The sequence below is a fragment of the Nelumbo lutea genome, chromosome 4, assembly GCF_056320005.1.
Source record: "Nelumbo lutea isolate HS-2025 chromosome 4, American lotus-T2T, whole genome shotgun sequence".
Taxonomy (NCBI): Eukaryota; Viridiplantae; Streptophyta; class Magnoliopsida; order Proteales; family Nelumbonaceae; genus Nelumbo; species Nelumbo lutea.
This window is the reverse complement of record NC_142687.1, coordinates 2600640-2619832: the sequence shown is the minus strand read 5'-3', so window position 1 is coordinate 2619832 and position 19193 is coordinate 2600640. Positions and strand designations below refer to the sequence as shown.

The following is a 19193-nucleotide window of genomic DNA, read 5'->3' as shown; positions in this document are numbered from 1 at the left end:
AGCATGCTGGCTCATTGAAATAGCATTCCCCAACCATCCAATTCATGTCATGATCTTATTGGTAGGAATGCCCTGAACTTCCAATTAGTAATTGCTCACTGATTGCCACACTAAGACATCATTCTGATGGTCCAGAAGATGCCTAATAATCAAATATTAGGATCATCATCCTGATCAGTTTTAATTGGGGAATGATGCTAGTGCAATATCTAGCTTGTTCACATTTTCTTGATCATTGTCTAGTTTGTTCACATAGATGTTATGTATAGAGGTGTATATCGGGCCTTGCCGCCTGTGGCCCGGCACGGTTTTGAGCCAGCCCAGCCCGGGCCGTGCCGCGGCCCGATACGATTATTGTATGGGCCGATGGGCCATGCCGGGAATGGCCCATATATATTTTATATATTTATATATAATACATATAATATATAATATAAATTATAATTATATAATAATATATAGTATATAATATATTAATAAAATAAACATTTTTTTGAATTTTATTTAATAATTATATATATAAGCAATTGTATACATCAAAATTCATATAAAATTAAAACTTCAAGTTTTTTCAATTTTTTTAGATAAATAACTTTGGCCCGGCATGGGCCTGTGCAGGCTTGGGCCATGAGCCATGTCAGGCCGATCCCCCAAAATATCCCAGGGGAGGGAGGCACAACCCTTTTTTACACCTCTAGTTATGTATACATCAAATCCCACAATGAAAATTGCATGATAAAAAAAGTGCAAATCTATGTGGTCTGGCAAAGAGTTCCTCGAAGCAGTAACATGGCCATCCAAATCCACTAGCCTGGCCAGGGGTGTTGATAGCAGCTTATTTGCCTGGGTGGCCACCTTTACAGCCTTTTTTATGAACAATTGAGGTAGGGGTGTACAACCGGTTGGTTCGGTTCGGTGTTATGGGACCGGGAATAGGATCTCGTCACGGGTCGGTCCACAGGGAAAACCTCATGTTTTCCCTTGTCCCTTCTTGATGAACCTATCTTGGTGCCTTTGGTGATTTGTTCAAGAGATCACCAACTCTCCTAACTCACTTCTTTAACTGAATATTCGATATCTTTATTGACTGCTAGCAGCTCCTTAAATAGGAGATTACAAGAGTCCTAATCTTAGGGAGACTCCTTGCTGATTAGGGAGACTCCCAGTTCTTATCTTGCTAAGGATCAGATAAGCTAGTCCTAATCTGATAATCTACTAACAAGATAAGATAAGCCAATCCTAATCTGATAATCTACTAACAAGATAAGATAAGAGCAATAGAATAAGATAAGAACAAGCAAGATGACTAATCTAATCTGGATGAGACTACTGTTGCCGAACTGGGTAGGATGAGAATCATTGGATCACTGCTGCTGCTGGCGGTGGGTCAAGTTCCTGTTGCTGTCGGCGGCGATGGTACGTCTTCCCGAGGAATGCGTCCATAACATTACTCCCCTCCTGGACTACGAGCTTGTCCTCAAGCTCGAACTCTGGATGTGGCATGGAACTCTGCCAATGGGAGCCATGAGGCTTTGGCCGATGGTAAATTACACCATTCTACCAAGACTTTAACAGCAGCACCAACAAAGAGCTTAGCTGACTGATGGGGAAGTTCAGTACCAGTATCATCAGGAAACAAGTTGCATAAGATGTTCTGAGGTCCTTCTTGAGAGCCATCAATCCCAAATAGGGGCCCCATGAGCCATAACCATTGTTAATGGCATCAGATATTCCAGCAACAACTCCAACCATGTTCAAGATAATCAATGTTGTAGGAGGAATGAGAAGTGTAGTCCATTTGAAGAGGTACAGTTCACCAAACTCTGTATCATCTGCAGCCTTTGAAGTTACAGTGGGAGTTGGTGTCAACTCCTGCAAGAACTTTAAGAAGGCCTTGGAAGACGGCAAAAAGATGAGCTGAGACACCTCCTATCACCCAGAATTGTTTATTGCACCACCAATCCTGAATGCTAACACCGCTCCATCGGAGCTCAAGCACACCAGTGGCTATGATGGACAGGAAGAGGGCAATGAACCATATGCTAGCAAGATTATTCAGAGTGGGAATGAACTTTCCAGTGAGAAGACAGACAGCAGGAATGATGCAGTAAGCAAGCAAAGGAATGGAAGTTAAAGGGTAAACAATGGTGTTAGTATAGGTCAACCTCTCTAACCATTTTAGTTTTCCTCCATAGCCATACCATAGAGGGCAATGCCAACTAAGGAATATCTCAACTGATCCAAGAGCCCACCTGAGAACTTGGTGCAGACGATCTGAAAGATTTATAGGAGCTGAACCTTTAAATGCAGCTAGTTTAGGAACACAATACACTGACTTCCATCCTCTGCAGTGCATCTTGAACCCTGTCAATATGTCTTCTGTGACTAAGCCATAAATCCATCCAAGCTCTTTTCCCCATTCAGTTTTCTCTTCATAGCCACAGCTAATAACATGAATAGCCTCCTTAATGAGGGTTGTGTTGTTGGTACCCTCAGGAAGACCACCTTCTTCCATAAGTGTTGAAGCAATGAAGACAGGTGACTGTCCAAACCACTTCTCAAAGTTTTTCTGAGACATGAGAGATGATTTCTCTAGCTCATCGTATCCTTCAAGCCCTTCTTCAATCTCTTCAAGATCAAGGATAGGGGCAGAGCCTTTCTTGGAATAGTCCTTTGCCATCACTTTCGTCTTCTTGCTGTCAAACCCTCCAAACAAACTTCTTTCTCCCTTCTTTGATTTCAACTTTTTCCTTGATCCACCATAACAACAGCAACACCAAGAAGGCCAGCAATCACAAGTCATCTTTGGTCTCTTTTCAGACACTGGTGGGTCATAGCCATACAATGCTTGCCTGTTCAAGACACAACCAGTTCCAACGTAGACTGGTCCTTGGATCCCATCCAAGCCTTTCTTGTTGATATCAAAGAACACTATGTTGCGATTAGCGTATCTATCGTGGCGATCAATACCGTCGAACCTCTGTGGAAACTGGACATAACATAGCTTCTTTCCAAGCTGAGGATCCATCAGAAAGCACATGGCTTCCCTTACAGCCTTGCTGTAAATCACATAGAGTGGAGGTGGCACTAATTCTGCTAAATTATGCTGCTTTAATTTCTTTGTATGCAGAACCTCTAGTTGGTGTTGGACAACCAAGGATGCTTTCTTCAGAGATTTCGGGAGACTTGAAAGGAACTTCTTTCGGTGTACAATGGTCTCCATAAGGCTTTTCTTGTGTTGCTCCAGTTTCTCATGAAGTTTGCAGAGTTCTTTTCGCCGGAAAAGCTCAAAATTAAGCCGCCTTAGCATCAGGTCATGTGCACTGTCTTTTGATAGTACAGATCCTTTAATATCTTGAGGGGCTGAACTGAAAAACTCTTCCTCAGGCACAAGTTCAATATCTGGATACTTTGACTTGAAATCTTTGCGTACCTTTATGGCTTTCCCAAAATGAATTTTTCATACATCAAATTGTGAAGCTGCAGTGTAGTGAAATCTACTGGTGCCTTAGCACGTTCTGTTTCTGCTTTAACACGATCCTCTTCTAGCAATATAGAACGATTTACCTTATCCCGGTCATCTGTCCGTTGATTCCAAAAAAACTGCTCGCAGCGATACAGCCAGCCTAAGGGGTCTCCGTTGCCGTTGTACGACGGGAATTCCAGCCTGCTGTACTTGGGGATGACTGCAGCTACCGGGGCGACGACCTGCTGTTCGCTAGATGACTCCGTCAAGTCTGGTCGCGGCTGTTTGTGGTTATAGCCCCTTCTGGATCCCTCTCCTTGTTAGAGAAATACGATTCCAGCAAGCGTCGCAGCTCCCGGACATCGTCTTTGACCTCACGAACCTCCACGCGGGTTTCCACGAGCCTATGCTCCAGTTCGTGGACCTTGGATGATAGCTGCTCCAGATCTCCCATGATGGTAGGCTCTGATACCAAGTTGTTATGGGCCCGGGAATAGGATCTCGTCACGGGTCGGTCTACGAGGAAAACCTGATGTTTTCCCTTGTCCCTTCTTGATGAACCTATCTTGGTGCCTTTGGTGATTTGTTCAAGAGATCACCAACTCTCCTAACTCACTTCTTTAACTGAATATTCGATATCTTTATTGACTGCTAGCAGCTCCTTAAATAGGAGATTACAAGAGTCCTAATCTTAGGGAGACTCCTTGCTGATTAGGGAGACTCCCAGTTCTTATCTTGCTAAGTATCAGATAAGCTAGTCCTAATCTGATAATCTACTAACAAGATAAGATAAGCTAATCCTAATCTGATAATCTACTAACAAGATAAGATAAGAGCAATAGAATAAGATAAGAACAAGCAAGATGACTAATCTAATCTGGATGAGACTGCTGTTGCCAAACTGAGTAGGATGAGAATCATTGGATCACTGCTGCTGCTGGCGGTGGGTCAGGTTCCTGTTGCTGCCAGCGACGATGGTACGTCTTCCCGAGGAATGCGTCCATAACATTCGGTTAGAACCGAAGACCTAACCGACTATTCGGTTTTACCATCTCTCCCAACCGAACTGAACTGAACTGGACTACAATTTAGAACCGAACCAACCCTAACCAAATTCAGTTTGGTTTGGGTACGGTTATTGGTTCGGTTTTAATAATTAATGAACAATTAGCTACTAATCTTTAATCCAGGTTTTAATGAACAATTAATACAACTACAATCATTTATGAACAATTGAACGACTAATTATTAAAGCAACTACACTCATTCTTCACAAACAATTAATGAATAATTAGTCAAGATTTTAATACTCTAGTTGTTTAGAGTCTCTAGGCTATTTAATTAACTATTATTAATTAAAAGTTGGAATAGGCCCAACCACCCAAAGCACAATGGGGATTACCATTGCCCATTGGAAAAGATAATAATTATTAACTAATGAGTATAAAGTAGTGAATAGAATATTATATATTTAATATACTTAATTTAATACAACCACTAATCGGTTTTCGGTTCGGTTCGGTTGAAAATGTCAATCAAATCAAACCAAAACCGAAAACCGCTTTTTTTTTAGAAAATAAAAACTGAACCGACCGATACCCGAATTAAACAAACCGAATTAGCTTATTCGGTTTGGTTTGGTTTGGTTTGATTTTCGGTTTATCAACTGAATTTGAATACCCCTAAGTTAAGGTATTGTATTACTACAAATAGATAACTATAGCATGGGCCTCAAATACACCCAAGAAATGAATCAGCCTATACATATACAGCAGAACACAGCTAAAGGGAAAAAAGATCCCAAATAATTATCCCCTTTTGCTTAACACCTCTTAACTGCCAGCTTTGCAAAAATGAGAAATGAATAAGGAGAAGCACCCCACCCAACCGAAAGTTTCCAGAACAGTATTCCACTGATTAACTTCAAACGAGCAGTGTAGAAATAAATGGCCCGCTGTCTCCCTGTTCCCTGAACAAGGAACAGTCCACATTGGCAGGAAAGTCCCCTTCAATCATAAATGTTCAGCTGTCTGTATAAAGATTTTACAGAGAACAGAACACTACTTTTCCACCTCCATCTCCTTTGATCAGGATTCCCTGTTTGAGAGCAAATGACTTGAATTCTTTGAAGCATTTCAACCAATTGGTTCACCTCCTGTTTGTTTAAGTTCCTCCTGAGCTTGGGTTCCAGCTCACCTGCCCATTCACCATCACATAACAGTCTTTCACCAGTACAGCCCTATTTTGAGCTGCCATAAATAGAGACGGGAACATTTTCCTCAATGGATGCAGCCCACACTAGCTATCAGTCCAAAATCATACTGTGTTACCATCCCCAAGTTTATACTTAATACCCTGATAGTAGTCAGCATATACAGTTTCTATCCCTCTCCATATAGATGTTGCACAGGATCATATTCCTCTTCCATGCTCCCAACTAGGGGTGATCATGGGCTGGGCCCAAGCCGGGCTTAGCACGTATGATAAGGGTTATAGCCCAGGCCTCGACCTGGGCTAGGTATTGGGCCTATGGGAATCAAGAAATGAAAATTTAATTATTTATATTTTCTTTGAAAGGTAAGGTAAAATTGTATTAATGAAAATTTAATTATTTATAAAATTTTAAATTATATGATGTATTACTTGGGCCCAAACTAAGCCAAACTTGGCTTGAAGAGTGAGCTTCATCCTAATTCCTAGGCTTGGATTGCCTATCTATAGATAAAGGCAAGGCTTTTATTCTACTTCCTAAGTCCTAACCAATGTAGGACTTGGGACAATACTCAATAGTGTTAAACTCATGTGTCAACTGAATAGTGTCACACTACCAACTCCTTTATAGCCTCTTTGGTGAAGAGTTTCTCCCTAAAGTGGTCAAAGGTTCAAAACTCAATATGATATGCCCGATACAACCCAATATGTGACAAAATTTTGAACCTCAGTTCCAAGTCCCGCATTGCTAGGAATTAGAATGAAGGACTTGCCCTCATCTCTATAAGACATTGCCAAGAATGATCACCCCTACTCCCAACACAACTCTCTAATACCAAATTTGGTTTTGATTATTCTCCTCACTGAACCTCCAGTACCACTTGCAAAGTAGGGTTATGCTAAATTTCTTCAAACTACTAATTCCCAACCCCCCTACATTTATGGGCCTACAAACTTTGTCCCAAATTCCCAATTCACTAAACTGTTTCTATCTTCTGATATTTGTATATGTCAAACCTTTTCATGCTGTTATTCCCCCTTTTACCTGCCTTGATGGGGTTTATGACTTGTGCTTAGGGGGGTGATCATGGGTCGGGCCAGGCCCAGGCTGAACTTTGCACCTGTGATAAAGATTATATCCTGGGCTTGGACCTGATCCAGGTTCCAGGCCTATGTATTCCATGCATAAAATATTATATATATAATAAAATATAAAAATATAAATATTTTATATTATATGTCATATAATATGCATAAAAGTTTGTTTTATACATAAAATAATATAAAAGTATTATATAATATGAACTATAGGTGTCATATATAATGCTTCTTTGGTAAAAACATGTATAAATTATTTATAAATTACATATATAAATATATGCGGGCTGGGCCTGAAGTATTAGGCCCAAGCCCAACCCTGAATTTACAGGCCGGGCCTGAACACAAAACCTAGGCCCAGGCCCAGAATTTCTGGGTCAGGTTGGACCAAGCTTTGTGGGCTGGCTGAAAATGATCAACCCTAGTTGTGCTACTCTCATTCATTATAAATACATCTCTTTGACCTTGTTTTTCGTTTTCAAACCCCAAACTTGTGGTGTAGGGGCAGATACCGTAAATTTATACAAGATAGAATGTTGTCTTCTTGAATGAATCTAATAATGTGCCCAGAAGCCCAGACTCCATCAAACAAACAAAAAAAAAAAAAACCTTAACCAAGGCAAAAACAAGGTAATCCCATTTTGTCTTCTTGAATGAGTCTATGCACTCTGGAAGGCTAGTCGTGGAACCGAAGAATATGATTTCTTGTCTAATACAACCCAGTTTCAAAGAGAATTGGTAACTTTATGACCTTCATGAATCGTACGCCTCAGTTCAATCTGAATAGATGCTCTCGGTTCATCAATATTTGAAGCCCAATACTAAAGGGCCAGGGGGGTAGTGGATGTGGAATTCCTTTCAACAATATCCAATAAGATCCTAGAATTGGTGAAAACATGGGCTTCAGTGAACAATCCCAAAGCTTTTATTAGAGAAAAAGCTTCCACCACCAATTATTGGTCAAACCATAGTAATTTACCTCAACTGCAATAACCCCCCCCCCCATCCACTATGACTGGGATTTGAGGATCAATATAAAATCAGCCTTGTTTTCACATATTTAATCCTTCTTATGTTGATACAAGATATTTTATAAATAATTATTCACTCCAGCTCATCTTCTTCCAAAAAGTAATCTGGATGTGAAAGTTGCTGCAACCGACTGATTATTCTTTGTATTACCAGCTGAGAGAAACAATAGATAGCTTCCCATTTACAATTGTTTCGCTCTTTCCAGATCCAATTATCTTTATTGTATCAATAGCTTAACTATAATAAAATAAAGGGCACAGCAAGTAATTTAATCTTCCCCTTTTTCCTCTCCCTTCCCCACTTCATATCTTCTCAAAAGAATCACCATCCAACTTCTCCCAATGGCAATAAGGTATGTGAAGAGTTGCTCAAGTCCTCTTATAGCTTTCATTTTCCACATCTGTTTGAATCAATCCTTCAGAAGACTTGCGAATCTCACTATTAACTAGATCTTGTTGCTCCAACTTTTCATGCATTCTAAATATTCCTTTCCCTAGCATGACCACCTAAGAAGAAAAAACACCAAGCACCCATTTATTTATCGGCTCTGGGGCATCAACCTCAATGTCAAACATTTTCACACTCCACCTGTGAGTCCTATTCATCCGCTACTTTTATGCTACTATTAAACTCCTGTCCAGATGAACCAGTTAGCTGCTCTTGCCCCTCTGATCCTTAAGAAATTGGTTTTTCCCCGTATCCCTGGAAGAATCCCCTCTACTTTTGAAGCCTCTTCACCTAGAATAAACTTGCAAATTTTCATGTTTGATCCTAAACCCTGACCTTGGGAACAACAAGAAATGTCTTTCCCAATGGAAGATCACACCTTTCTAGAAGTTGATGTGTTCAGTTCTCCAACAATTACCCATGTAAAAGAACTTCGAGGAAAGCAATATTGATAAACAAGTCAGATACCTAAACTGAAGTGAACATTTAATAAATCTCTATCTATTTCTGTGTCCCATCTCCAAAAGAATAGAATACATTTGGCTAGAAACAAAGTTCTCTCCTCTCATTGGAAGTAAAGAAAAAAAAAAGACAAAAGGAAAAAAACCCTACTTCCATGTACCTCTCCATCCTTCTCCAATCATGCTACTATTGATTTGTACCTCTCCATCCTTGATTTGTACAGCTTCAATCCCCTTTATATCAGTTGCCCTCTTACCTCTCAGTATTGATCCTATAATCACCTGTTCAATATTCACAACTGCACCATACTCATCACCACTCTGAAGAACACTTCCACCCTCATCTGCCCCTCTATCTCTCATTTCTTGATTTGAGATTACCAATTGCAGAAGTGTCTCTCATCCCCTGGCTGTAATGTTAATGTCCCCATTTTCTTTTTCTTTCAATAGTAAAGTACAGAATGAGAATTGGTAAGAACCCCATTTTCTTACCTTCGTTCAAAAATACTGGGACACAGGACCAGTTATTAATACAATCATACTTTACCTTCATTAAAAAAAAAAAACATTTTCTTAAGCTCGATGGGCTCTTTGATAACTGATCTCACCACATCATTTTGGATATGACAAAATTTTAACTACCTCTGTACCATCTAAACTAAAAAATGTGAAGCTTTTAAAGAATATTGAGATCTCACCAAAGCACCTGGCTGATTTTCGTTCTCCCTTAAGCCTCTCCTTAACCAAGACTGACCAACCTGACAACCACTTTCAGCCCCATATTTAACTGCACAAAAGTAACCCCCTTGGCCCTCACTCCCCAAAGCTTCTTAACCAAGACTGGGGGATAAAACATCTCACCATCCTCAACCCAGAGACATTCATGTCTGCCGTCATCCTGCTTGCCAATCCTCTTCTCCAAACCCAGACTTTCAATCTGAACCCCAGCAACACTAAAACAAAACCCCCTTTTCCTACCTTGTGAAGAAGCTATACTCATATTGCCATCACTTGGGGGGATAGCCAGATGTTCTGAGCTCTTTTCAGACCCCTGAAGTCAAACTCAACTCAACAAAGCTTTGTTCCAAATTCCAACAATAAGGAGTCAGCTACACAAAGCTTGCTCCGCCATTTCGTTCTGTTCGGTGTCATATCTGTTGTTAAACTATCAGCCTTCAAATAATTTCCCATTACTTCAACCAATGTCCTTTTTTGCCTACTCTTGGCTCTTCTAGATCCTTCAACTTACAATAGGTCAATTCTATGCATGTGATCTAATCATTGTAAATTACTTTCCATCATTCTTATCACCTTTTCAGGAAACTCCTAGATCATATTTTCTAGTTTTCTCATTATCTATTTGCACCTCTGCTACGTTTTTTTTTTGTTATATTGTTTCTTTTCTGCTCAATACACCTTACCATAACTTTGTTGGCCTGGTAGCTACTCTCTCTCTCTCTCTCTCTCTCTCTCTCTCTCTCTCTCTCTCTCTCTATATATATATATATATATATATATATATATATATATATTGATCAGCAACAGAGAAAAGATTTGTTCTATAAAATTTTCATTTTAGCAAAAGTGGGGGTATTCTCCTATCACATAAGATTTAGGACTCCAAAAGCACCCCTCCAAGGTAATGAAGGAGTTCGCGCATAAGTATCTCTTGGTCTCCTATCTTAATTTTACCCCAAGTCTCACTCCTTTTTTTGATGAATACTACCACTCGTATTATTGTTGGATTTTCTTTGTATGTGTTCTGTCAAAATTAAACTACCATCTACAATACCAAAATATTTGTACAAGGATGCTTCAATGTGTTGGATACTTCAAAATATTACTGTAAATTCTGTACCAACACCATGTCCATTGGTGTCCTTGCCATATCTGTGGGTAACACAGGCTACCATCATACTTTTCAAGGCGCCAAGGTGAGGCTAGGCGACAGGGGGGCGCCTTGTCGCCTAGTCACCTAGGCGATGGATTCTTTTAAGTAAAACCCTAGATCCTGGGGTAGTTCCCTAGGTTCCAGACCATCTTTCCTTAATAATTCATAACTTTCATAAGAAAAGTATAAATTTCATGTTTAAGTCTAGAAAATCAACATTTTATGAGAAGAAAAAGAACAAAGTAAAGAAAATTAAAAAAATATAGGGGCTGAACCCCTACTTTTGTTATAGGAAAGAAGAAAAGAAAAGGTGGAAGAAGAAGAAGACGTGGAAGAAGAAAATGTGTTTGATTAGACAAAATTTTGAGTTCCTCCCTTGCTTATAGGTTCAGGTTTTGAAATTTTTGAGGGTTCAATCAAGGATCAAAGTTTCGATATGATATGCCCCATATTGGGTGTATTGTATTGTATCTTTGGGGTCCCAATACCTGTTTACAGGTGTTTTTGGGGACCCATTTTTTTAAATAATATATGTATATATTTAAAAATGAAATTGAAAACTAAAGAAATAAAAAAAATAGGGGGAGTATCATTATAAGTACCGATACACCTCTGCCAATACACAGAGGTGTATCGATACTGTGAACCATGGGTTCAATACAACAGTTAGTAATGTTTGCATTGATTAAACCCTAACAGAATAAGAAAATAATAAAAGAAATTAGTATATAAACACATAAAATGAATATTCTAGTTTAATGTCTATTTTATAATTCCTAAGCGTCGCCTTGACAACTATGGCTACCATATAACTGTATGATACCTTCTTTACAGCTTCAGTCAATGATATTGTTGAAATTCCTTTGGCAAGCTTTTCTGGTGTCTTCTCCTCCTCCATAATCCCTGCTGCATGCTCTATACAGCTGCTTGATCTGCAGTTGTTGTATAACATCTTCAACTCTTGAACCAATGCCTGTAGAAAGTCAAAAAGGATGTAACGAAAGAATTTTGCAGCATTGTATACATTATCAACTAGAGTTACATATCTTAAAAATAATATGCATAAGCTTATTTTGGTAGGAAATAGAAAATAAATATCATAAACAATGATTACAAAACATATGAGTGTTGAGTAACACTCGTTTCAAGAGTATACCAAAAAGTAACAATATCAAGAGTACCAAAAATTAGATAAAAAATCTATCCACATCTTCAAATTCCAGGTGAGGTGATACCATGATATCAGCACATTTAGCTAAAAATTTAGAATAAGCTTTAAATATGTAGGATGGGAAAGAGCAAAGTCCTATGCTCTTCATAGGGTGGAAAGAATAGGAAAATCAGATCTAAGATGAGATGAAGAAGTAGAAGGGTTTCAGAAATGAAATATAGAAAAGAGAAAATGATAAGAATAAATCACGCCTTTGTATAAGAAAAAGAGGGAGAACCAAAAAGATCTTTAAATATCTCAACTCAAATTCTTATTCTATATTTCTATAATTAAGTTCTATACTAGCCAATTTACAAAAGCCATAGTTATAGACTCTAAGGAGATGGACTGGCCAACCCACTTTACTATTTCAAATAAGATCTCAAAATTAAAGAGAGAGAGAGAGAGAGAGAGAGAGAGAGAGTACAATATAAACACAATCCCGTCATCCACTGATACTTTGCCAAAAATGGCCATAACTTTACTGATTTACGTAGGGTTCACAAGATCTTGGTCTTGTTGGATAAGTAACTAAAAATCCTTCCTAAAGACACTATTTATCAAAAAAAAACACCTACCTAAAGACACTAAAATCAAGTAAAATAGACATTTTCACCCCTGAAAAATAGCTCTAAAGAAAAGTGATATGATTCCAACTTAGGATCCAAGAAAATTTTGTGGGTCCCATTAAACACATCAAGTCAAACTAAATCTCTAGACACCCTAAATCACATTTTTAAACTGATGATACCCATTGGGAAAACAATAAACCAAAAATATCTATAAATTTAAATGTTAAATAAAATTATAAAATGACCTGAGACCTTGGGAGGGGTAGACTGGATATGGTCCAAAACTTCGGCATTTTTTTACAAAGTGGTTGTTCTTAGAGACAAAAGCAATCTCACACTCGCCAGCCTTGGATTTTACCACTACACCAAGCAATGGCACCAAATTAAATTAAAAACAACAGCACCAATAACAAAGTGAATATTTTCAAAGTACCAACCCTACCAATGCCACAAGACCATGGATCTCTCAGACAGGACCTCGCCTAGAGATCATTTAGGCCAGTTGGACAGATAAAGGCCTCATGGACCCCATGAAGAAACACCAACTTTCCTGAGAACTTTGTAAGTTGTAGATTTTATCCCTGTTTCTCTCTTTTCCCCCCTTTCTTTCACAGTCAGCATAAATGAAATCACCATGGATATTGGCACTCTATGATCATATGGTCCAACAGGAATTGATCATAAAACAACCAGTAGCACACATCAAGCTATGCAATTGCAATATGCAATCAGAGCCACCATATGTAAGATTCAGATTGACCCATTTTTTCATCTCCTAATATACAGAAAATGCATCTCTATGTGTGTATGTTTTCCTTCCTCGTACCTTGGACTTCCTTTAGGGGCAAAGAGTAATTCAAACAGCATTTGGAACCCTGTCCTCGAAAGAGTTGACAGGAAACTAACTTCTTGGAAAGCTCGTTCTGTCCAAAGGGGGTAAACTGGTTTTGGTTAAAAGTGTGTTAGCTAGCCTGCCAACATACTTTATGTCTCTGTCCCTCAAAATACCACTTTGTTAAATGGGACGAGATCTGTAAGCCTATTTCTCAAGGTGGACTTGGGATAAGAAAAGTGAAGCTTTTCAACTTAGCACTATTGGGAAGCTGGTTCTGGAGATTCCCAATTGAGACTCAGGGTTTATGGAGACTGGTAATTGCGGAAAAATATGGGTTGAATGAGAATGGATGGGATGCAGGAGGGTCTCAGCAGTCTTACAGGTGTAGCATCTGGACAGGCATCCAAAAGTTTACCCTTTTTTCACCAGAGGGATTTCTTACAGAGTGGGGAACGGGAAGAGACTGAAAGTTGGACTGGATCCTTGGTGTTGCAACTCCTCCCTGAAAAAGAGGTTTCCTGATCTGTTTGTTGCAGCTGAGGACAATCTGATTTCAGTTGCAGATTGTTTTGCACAGGAAGGTGGCGTTACAATCTAGGCTCCTACTTTCAGAAGGAATTTTAAAGACTGGAGATGGATCAAGTTTTCAGTATTCAAGCACAATACCCATATCTGCTTTTTGAGGCTTCTAGGTGCTGGTTGTGGTCTAAATCCTGGTTTTTCTTAGTTAAATCATTTTACTTGGGGCTGGTGGGGAGTAATAGTCAATCTTTCCCTTTCAAAGCCATTTGGGAAAATTCAGCTCCTATGAAAGTTAAAATTCTTTTTGTGGGTGGCTGCAAAAGGGAAGTGTCTCACCAAAGAAATGCTGCTAATAAGGAGGGGTTTCAGCCTTGCAGATGTGAATTGTCCTCTGTGCAATATGGTACCAGAATCAGCAAACCATCTTTTCATTAACTGTGGCTTCTCGGCAGTGGTGTAGCAGCACTTTCTTAGAGCAGCTAATCTGGTTTGGGTTTGGCCAGAATCAATCCCCTCTCTATTACAACGGTGGAAAGTCCAAGGTATGTCCAAAGAAGGGAAGCTTGTGTGGTCTGTGATTCCAGCTGCAGTTATGTGCATGGTTTAAAATGTCCCTAATTTCCCTAATATTTCCACCACATATTTCCATTTCCATGGGTAGCGACACGAAATTTTACCGGAATCGACATTTCCCCAATGAACACTACCAGCACTATGTGGAGTACAACAAATAGTTTCCACAACATATTTCCATTTCCACTTCCATGGGTAGCGACATGAAATTTTACTGGAATCAACATATTTCCCAGTGAACACTACCAGTACTATGTGGAGTCCAAGAGATAGTATTATAACATAAGTTGGTATAATATTGTAAATATATTAAGTAACAATTTTACTGTCCGCCTAACTTACATGATTACCACTTTGAACTAGCTCAATATTCATTTCAAACATGAAGTTAAATATTAGTTTTGTGTTTGTATAATAGATTATTTGGTTGATCTATTACAATCATTTACACTTTCTATGAGTTAAAATTTTGCTTTAACTCATTTTATCATGAAGTTCTGAATCTTAAAGTTTACAGGGCAACTTCAGAACATATTCTTTTGTCTATAACCTTAGTTTTTCTTAGCTTTGTTTAATGATTTGTAACAAGATAATAATTTAAAAAGGTGTGCCTATACTTCTTTTATCATTTCATAAAATATATTTCTATATTTTGCATATTTTAAAATGTTTCCACCATGTCTATAATTTTTACAATATTTCCATATGACATTTCCGACAAGTTTCTTATATTTGGATGACCGACATTTCCACCAACGTCGACATTTTAAACCTTGGTTATGTGGGCAATCTGGTTAGAAAGGAATAACAGGTTATTTAAACAGAAAGCCAAATCTGAGGCTGGGGTGATCAACTTTGTAGTGGAAGAGCTGACGAGCTGGTTGTCTATTTCTGATGTGTTTAGCTCCGGTTCCTTTTTGAGGGTTAATTTTTTTGGGGGGCTCTAATACTGTTGTACAGCCTCTTGTACAGGTCTTTATACTTTTGATACTTAATACAATATTTCACCTTACCTTTTCAAATATCTATATATATACTTCAGGTTGAATGGGATGATATGGCCTATGGCACATGATTTCTAGTATAGTCACCACTCACCACATCCCTACCTTATAATGGCCAAGATTTGATTAGCTTTTCTTGGGATTTCCTCTTTAGTAATGCAATCATTATCCATTCAGAAAAGCAAAAAAGAAGACATTTATTTATTTATTTCACATGTCAAATAGAATACATTTATAATTCATATGAGAACAAACCTTGTCAGCATTGTTCATGGTTTGGAGTTTTTGTAAAGTATTATCAGCAAGAGAGCGAGCACGACAGTATAATTCATATGCCTCAGACCTCTTTCCAGCCAAACTGTAGGACTTCGCCAAGTAGAAGCACCTGAGGAAATATTTGGAGACCATTAATCAAATTGTGAAGCATTAACTTGAAGAATCACATAGGGATAACATCAATTTATATATATCCCTGCTATGCCATATAGCCAATAAACAGCCAGCATAAGTTCCAATTTGACCATAAACAGGATTGCAATGAATTATTAATATAATTGGAAGTTCAAAAGAAAATGATTGAGCAAAAATACTAAATGAAGAAATATCTTGTCAAAATGAAATGGAAAGAAACTAAAACAAAAAAAAAAAAATGCATGGGAGGCATACACCTGGAGGCTCTGCCCCCTCCTCCCCCCCCCCCCCCAAACACCTTTTTGATGCAGCCCAAATCAGTTTTTGTGTTAGGGGGTCCTGCAGTCCTGCTCCGCTTTGACAGGACCCCCCTTTCAGCTAGCATTATGCATCTTCATTCTTCTTAATACAAGACATCTTTCATAAAACAGAAGCAAGAAAAACAAGATGAGATCTTCCTTCTTCCTCCTCTTATTGAGGAGGCTTACACCTCTTGCATTCTGAACTACGGCCTCATGCCTCCAGGTAGTGGAATGTCTCACGTCATGCCTCCACATTTTAGAACATTCCAAATCACGATATGAAGTTTCCTATTGATCAGTAATGCAATAGAAAGTCATTTCATCATTTTCAAGCATGCCTTAGGTTGGGCAATTGATTGAAAAAGAAAGTGCAGAAGCAAACCAAAACCATACAAGGGAAGGCTGATAAGAAGGATTGTGTATATGGTACCCTGTTTATAACTATTTTCAGAAGTCAGAACGAAAGTGCCAGTTTGCTTTCTAGTAAGGTCCCTAGCTGGTTATAACAGGGACTTGGGATTGAATCCCACCTTCTCCAGTGTTGGGGCTTTGGGGGTTTGAAGAAATCAGAACAAATTGGTGGTGAAATAGAAAGCAAAAATACCCTGACATTTACAGGAAGATGCATGGCTAGTTTATGCCTATTTAGGGAGTAAATACAAACACCCACAACTAATGTTTTAACACTGGCTAAATAACTATTAAGAAAGCTAGCACAGTAAGAGAATGGTGTATCTCTTCTGCCATATTTTTCGAAGTTATGTTACAACAAAATATGCAAAGGGTCCAAAGATGCTAACATCCATAAGTATGGAAATACCAAACCATTCAAGATAAGAATATATTATGTAAAGAAGTATTTTGCAAGTTCAAAAAGATGGTGGATAAGAGGGAGCAAACCTTTCTGCCCGAAATGCAGAACCCTTAAGTGCACATTCTTCAGCAAATGCCACTTCTTCTGGTTTTCTGTCTCTTCCAGAGCTAACTAAATCAGACAGATCAGTTGTATTCTGCCAATAGAAATAATAAGATGCATAAAGTTCATTGAATATGATTGCATCAGGGTACGATGGTATAGCACATCCATGGTATATCAAGGCCATCTCCAAGTAAACAGAATATCAGAATAAAACTTCCATATACCTGTATTAAAAGGTCATATAAGCGAACAAGTTCCTCAGGTTTTGTGACTTTTTCACCTTTGTCATCACGATGTCTGGTAAATTTACTTTTAGCAACTTTAACCAGTAACTGGTTTCGCTCTATTGTGCGCTGACCCAAGACTGCACTAACAGCCTTATCAAGACCATTCAGGTCATCTTTCACATTTTCTGCATTACCTGCAGTGACCTAAAATAGGAATATTATAAGAAATAATAACAATATATAGGATGTAAGAGTAAAAGATGTCAACATATTAACAAGAGACAGATAAATACTTCCTAAAAAACAAGGACAGAAAATTTAAAAAAACAAACAAAGGTTCTGAAAAGAAGTCCCTTGCAACATAGAAATGCCAGTTATAGCCAAAAACCAAATACTCCATACCAAGTCAGTGCGGATGCAGCTCCGAGCATCATGATATGCAGCAAATATTTTGTCAAAAATGACAAGCTTTTTTTCTGCAAGCAATGAGTCTCCTGCTGCACCATTAAGATCTTTCTCCAGCTCTTGAGCTGATCAAATACATCAAAGATATAAAGTTTCAGAGGAGTTCACTTAATCTGACAGTAATGAGCAATAAGAAACCTTCTGAGTGTTGAAATGACAATGCCTTTAGTATATTCATTGACAAAGAAAGCCACAGAGGGGTAACCCTCACCCCCCCACCCCCAAACAAAAAACAAGACAAAAATAAAAGGCTTCCTCCCTTGAATACACAACTAGTCAAACTTAATAAAGAGAAAGACCCTGTTCTATCAAAAAATAAAAGAAGACTTCCCCCTTTGAAATGATGACGCCTTTAGTTTATTCTTTGACAAAGAAAGCTATGTAGGAGGAGACGAGCAACCCGCACTCCCCCCCCAATACGCGCATACAAATAAAAATAAAAGAAGACTTCCCCCTTTAAACACACAACTTGTCAAACTTAATAAAGAGATACACCCCATTCCATTAGAAAACAAATACATCACATAGTGGTATGAACTAGGTAAAAAGGTATCAAACTTAGGGGTTGCAGCTAAATGTTTAAAACTGATTGACCTGTACCACCCCACACTAATGATAATTAGCTTTAGCAGACCAAAGACTTCAATTTATGGATCTTCCTCAGTTGATCACCTATCTGCAGTCAATGATCCTGAGAAGAGATAAATCCTAAAATTGTAAAAGCCAAGTAAAACAATAAAAAAAAGAAAGTAAAAGAATGACTTTTTTAAGAGAAAATGGAAATGACAAAGGAAAGAAAAGGAATAAGAGAGGGGAACTCGCTTTTATGACAAAGAGAGAAACAATGTTTTTACAAATAAAAATACATAAATTATTTATACTCATCTTCCAGCAATACAACAGCATTCAAGTCAAGAAAACTACACAAACCTTTTTTTTTTTTTTGGATCAATACCATGAAAAACTTTATTAAAAGGAAAATTAGATAAAGCTTTGAGGAGAAATTTACACAAACCTTTCAAAATGGATACTCGAGTTTTAGGATTGGAAATTGGAAATCTATGGCCAAGCCAGTGAAAGTCTGTCATGGACGCTGCTTGTTGTGATCTTGCCTCAGCCATAACAGCCTGTGAATTGAAAACATAAAATTATCAGGACCATTGTTCAAACCTTGACAAGAAAAGGGGGCAAGGGAAAGATGCACACTGCATTCTTAACACAATGGTCTAACTTCAAAGAAGCTTTCATAGGATGAAAACTGCAGCTACCATAAGCTTGCCTCAGACGTAAAAATCCACCATGGAAATGTTTGATCTAGCAAGACAAGTAAACAAAGACTTCACTCTGCTGGGTAAATGGATATTGGATCACCCAGGAGCAACATAATCTATGGTGCTCCATCATCAGAAACAAATACAGATTGCATTTTAATGATTGAGTCTGTTCCATCCCCTTGGAAGGTTATCAGCTAGGTTCTCCCAAATGTTTTTTTTTTTTTTTATAAATCCAAGTTTTCCCAAATGTTTGTCAGCATTTAACATTTCATG

General features: G+C 38.3%; 1 protein-coding gene and 1 pseudogene across 2 annotated transcripts in view; both read right to left on the bottom strand.

Moving 5' to 3' along the window:
• LOC148853368 (signal recognition particle-related / SRP-like protein) overlaps window positions 1–19193 on the bottom strand; it is a 40917-nt gene that overhangs the window by 761 nt on the left and 20963 nt on the right. For both annotated transcript variants that reach the window (XM_088984774.1, XM_088984773.1), the window contains exons 8-13: window positions 18662–18773; window positions 17584–17711; window positions 17179–17385; window positions 16936–17045; window positions 15578–15707; window positions 11430–11579 (exon numbers count right to left, since the gene is read on the bottom strand). In XM_088984774.1, coding sequence (XP_088840900.1) covers window positions 11430–11579; window positions 15578–15707; window positions 16936–17045; window positions 17179–17385; window positions 17584–17711; window positions 18662–18773 — 837 coding nt within the window. The remainder of the gene's footprint in view (window positions 1–11429; window positions 11580–15577; window positions 15708–16935; window positions 17046–17178; window positions 17386–17583; window positions 17712–18661; window positions 18774–19193) is intronic.
• LOC148853369 (cellulose synthase A catalytic subunit 4 [UDP-forming] pseudogene) lies at window positions 1421–3450 on the bottom strand (annotated as a pseudogene).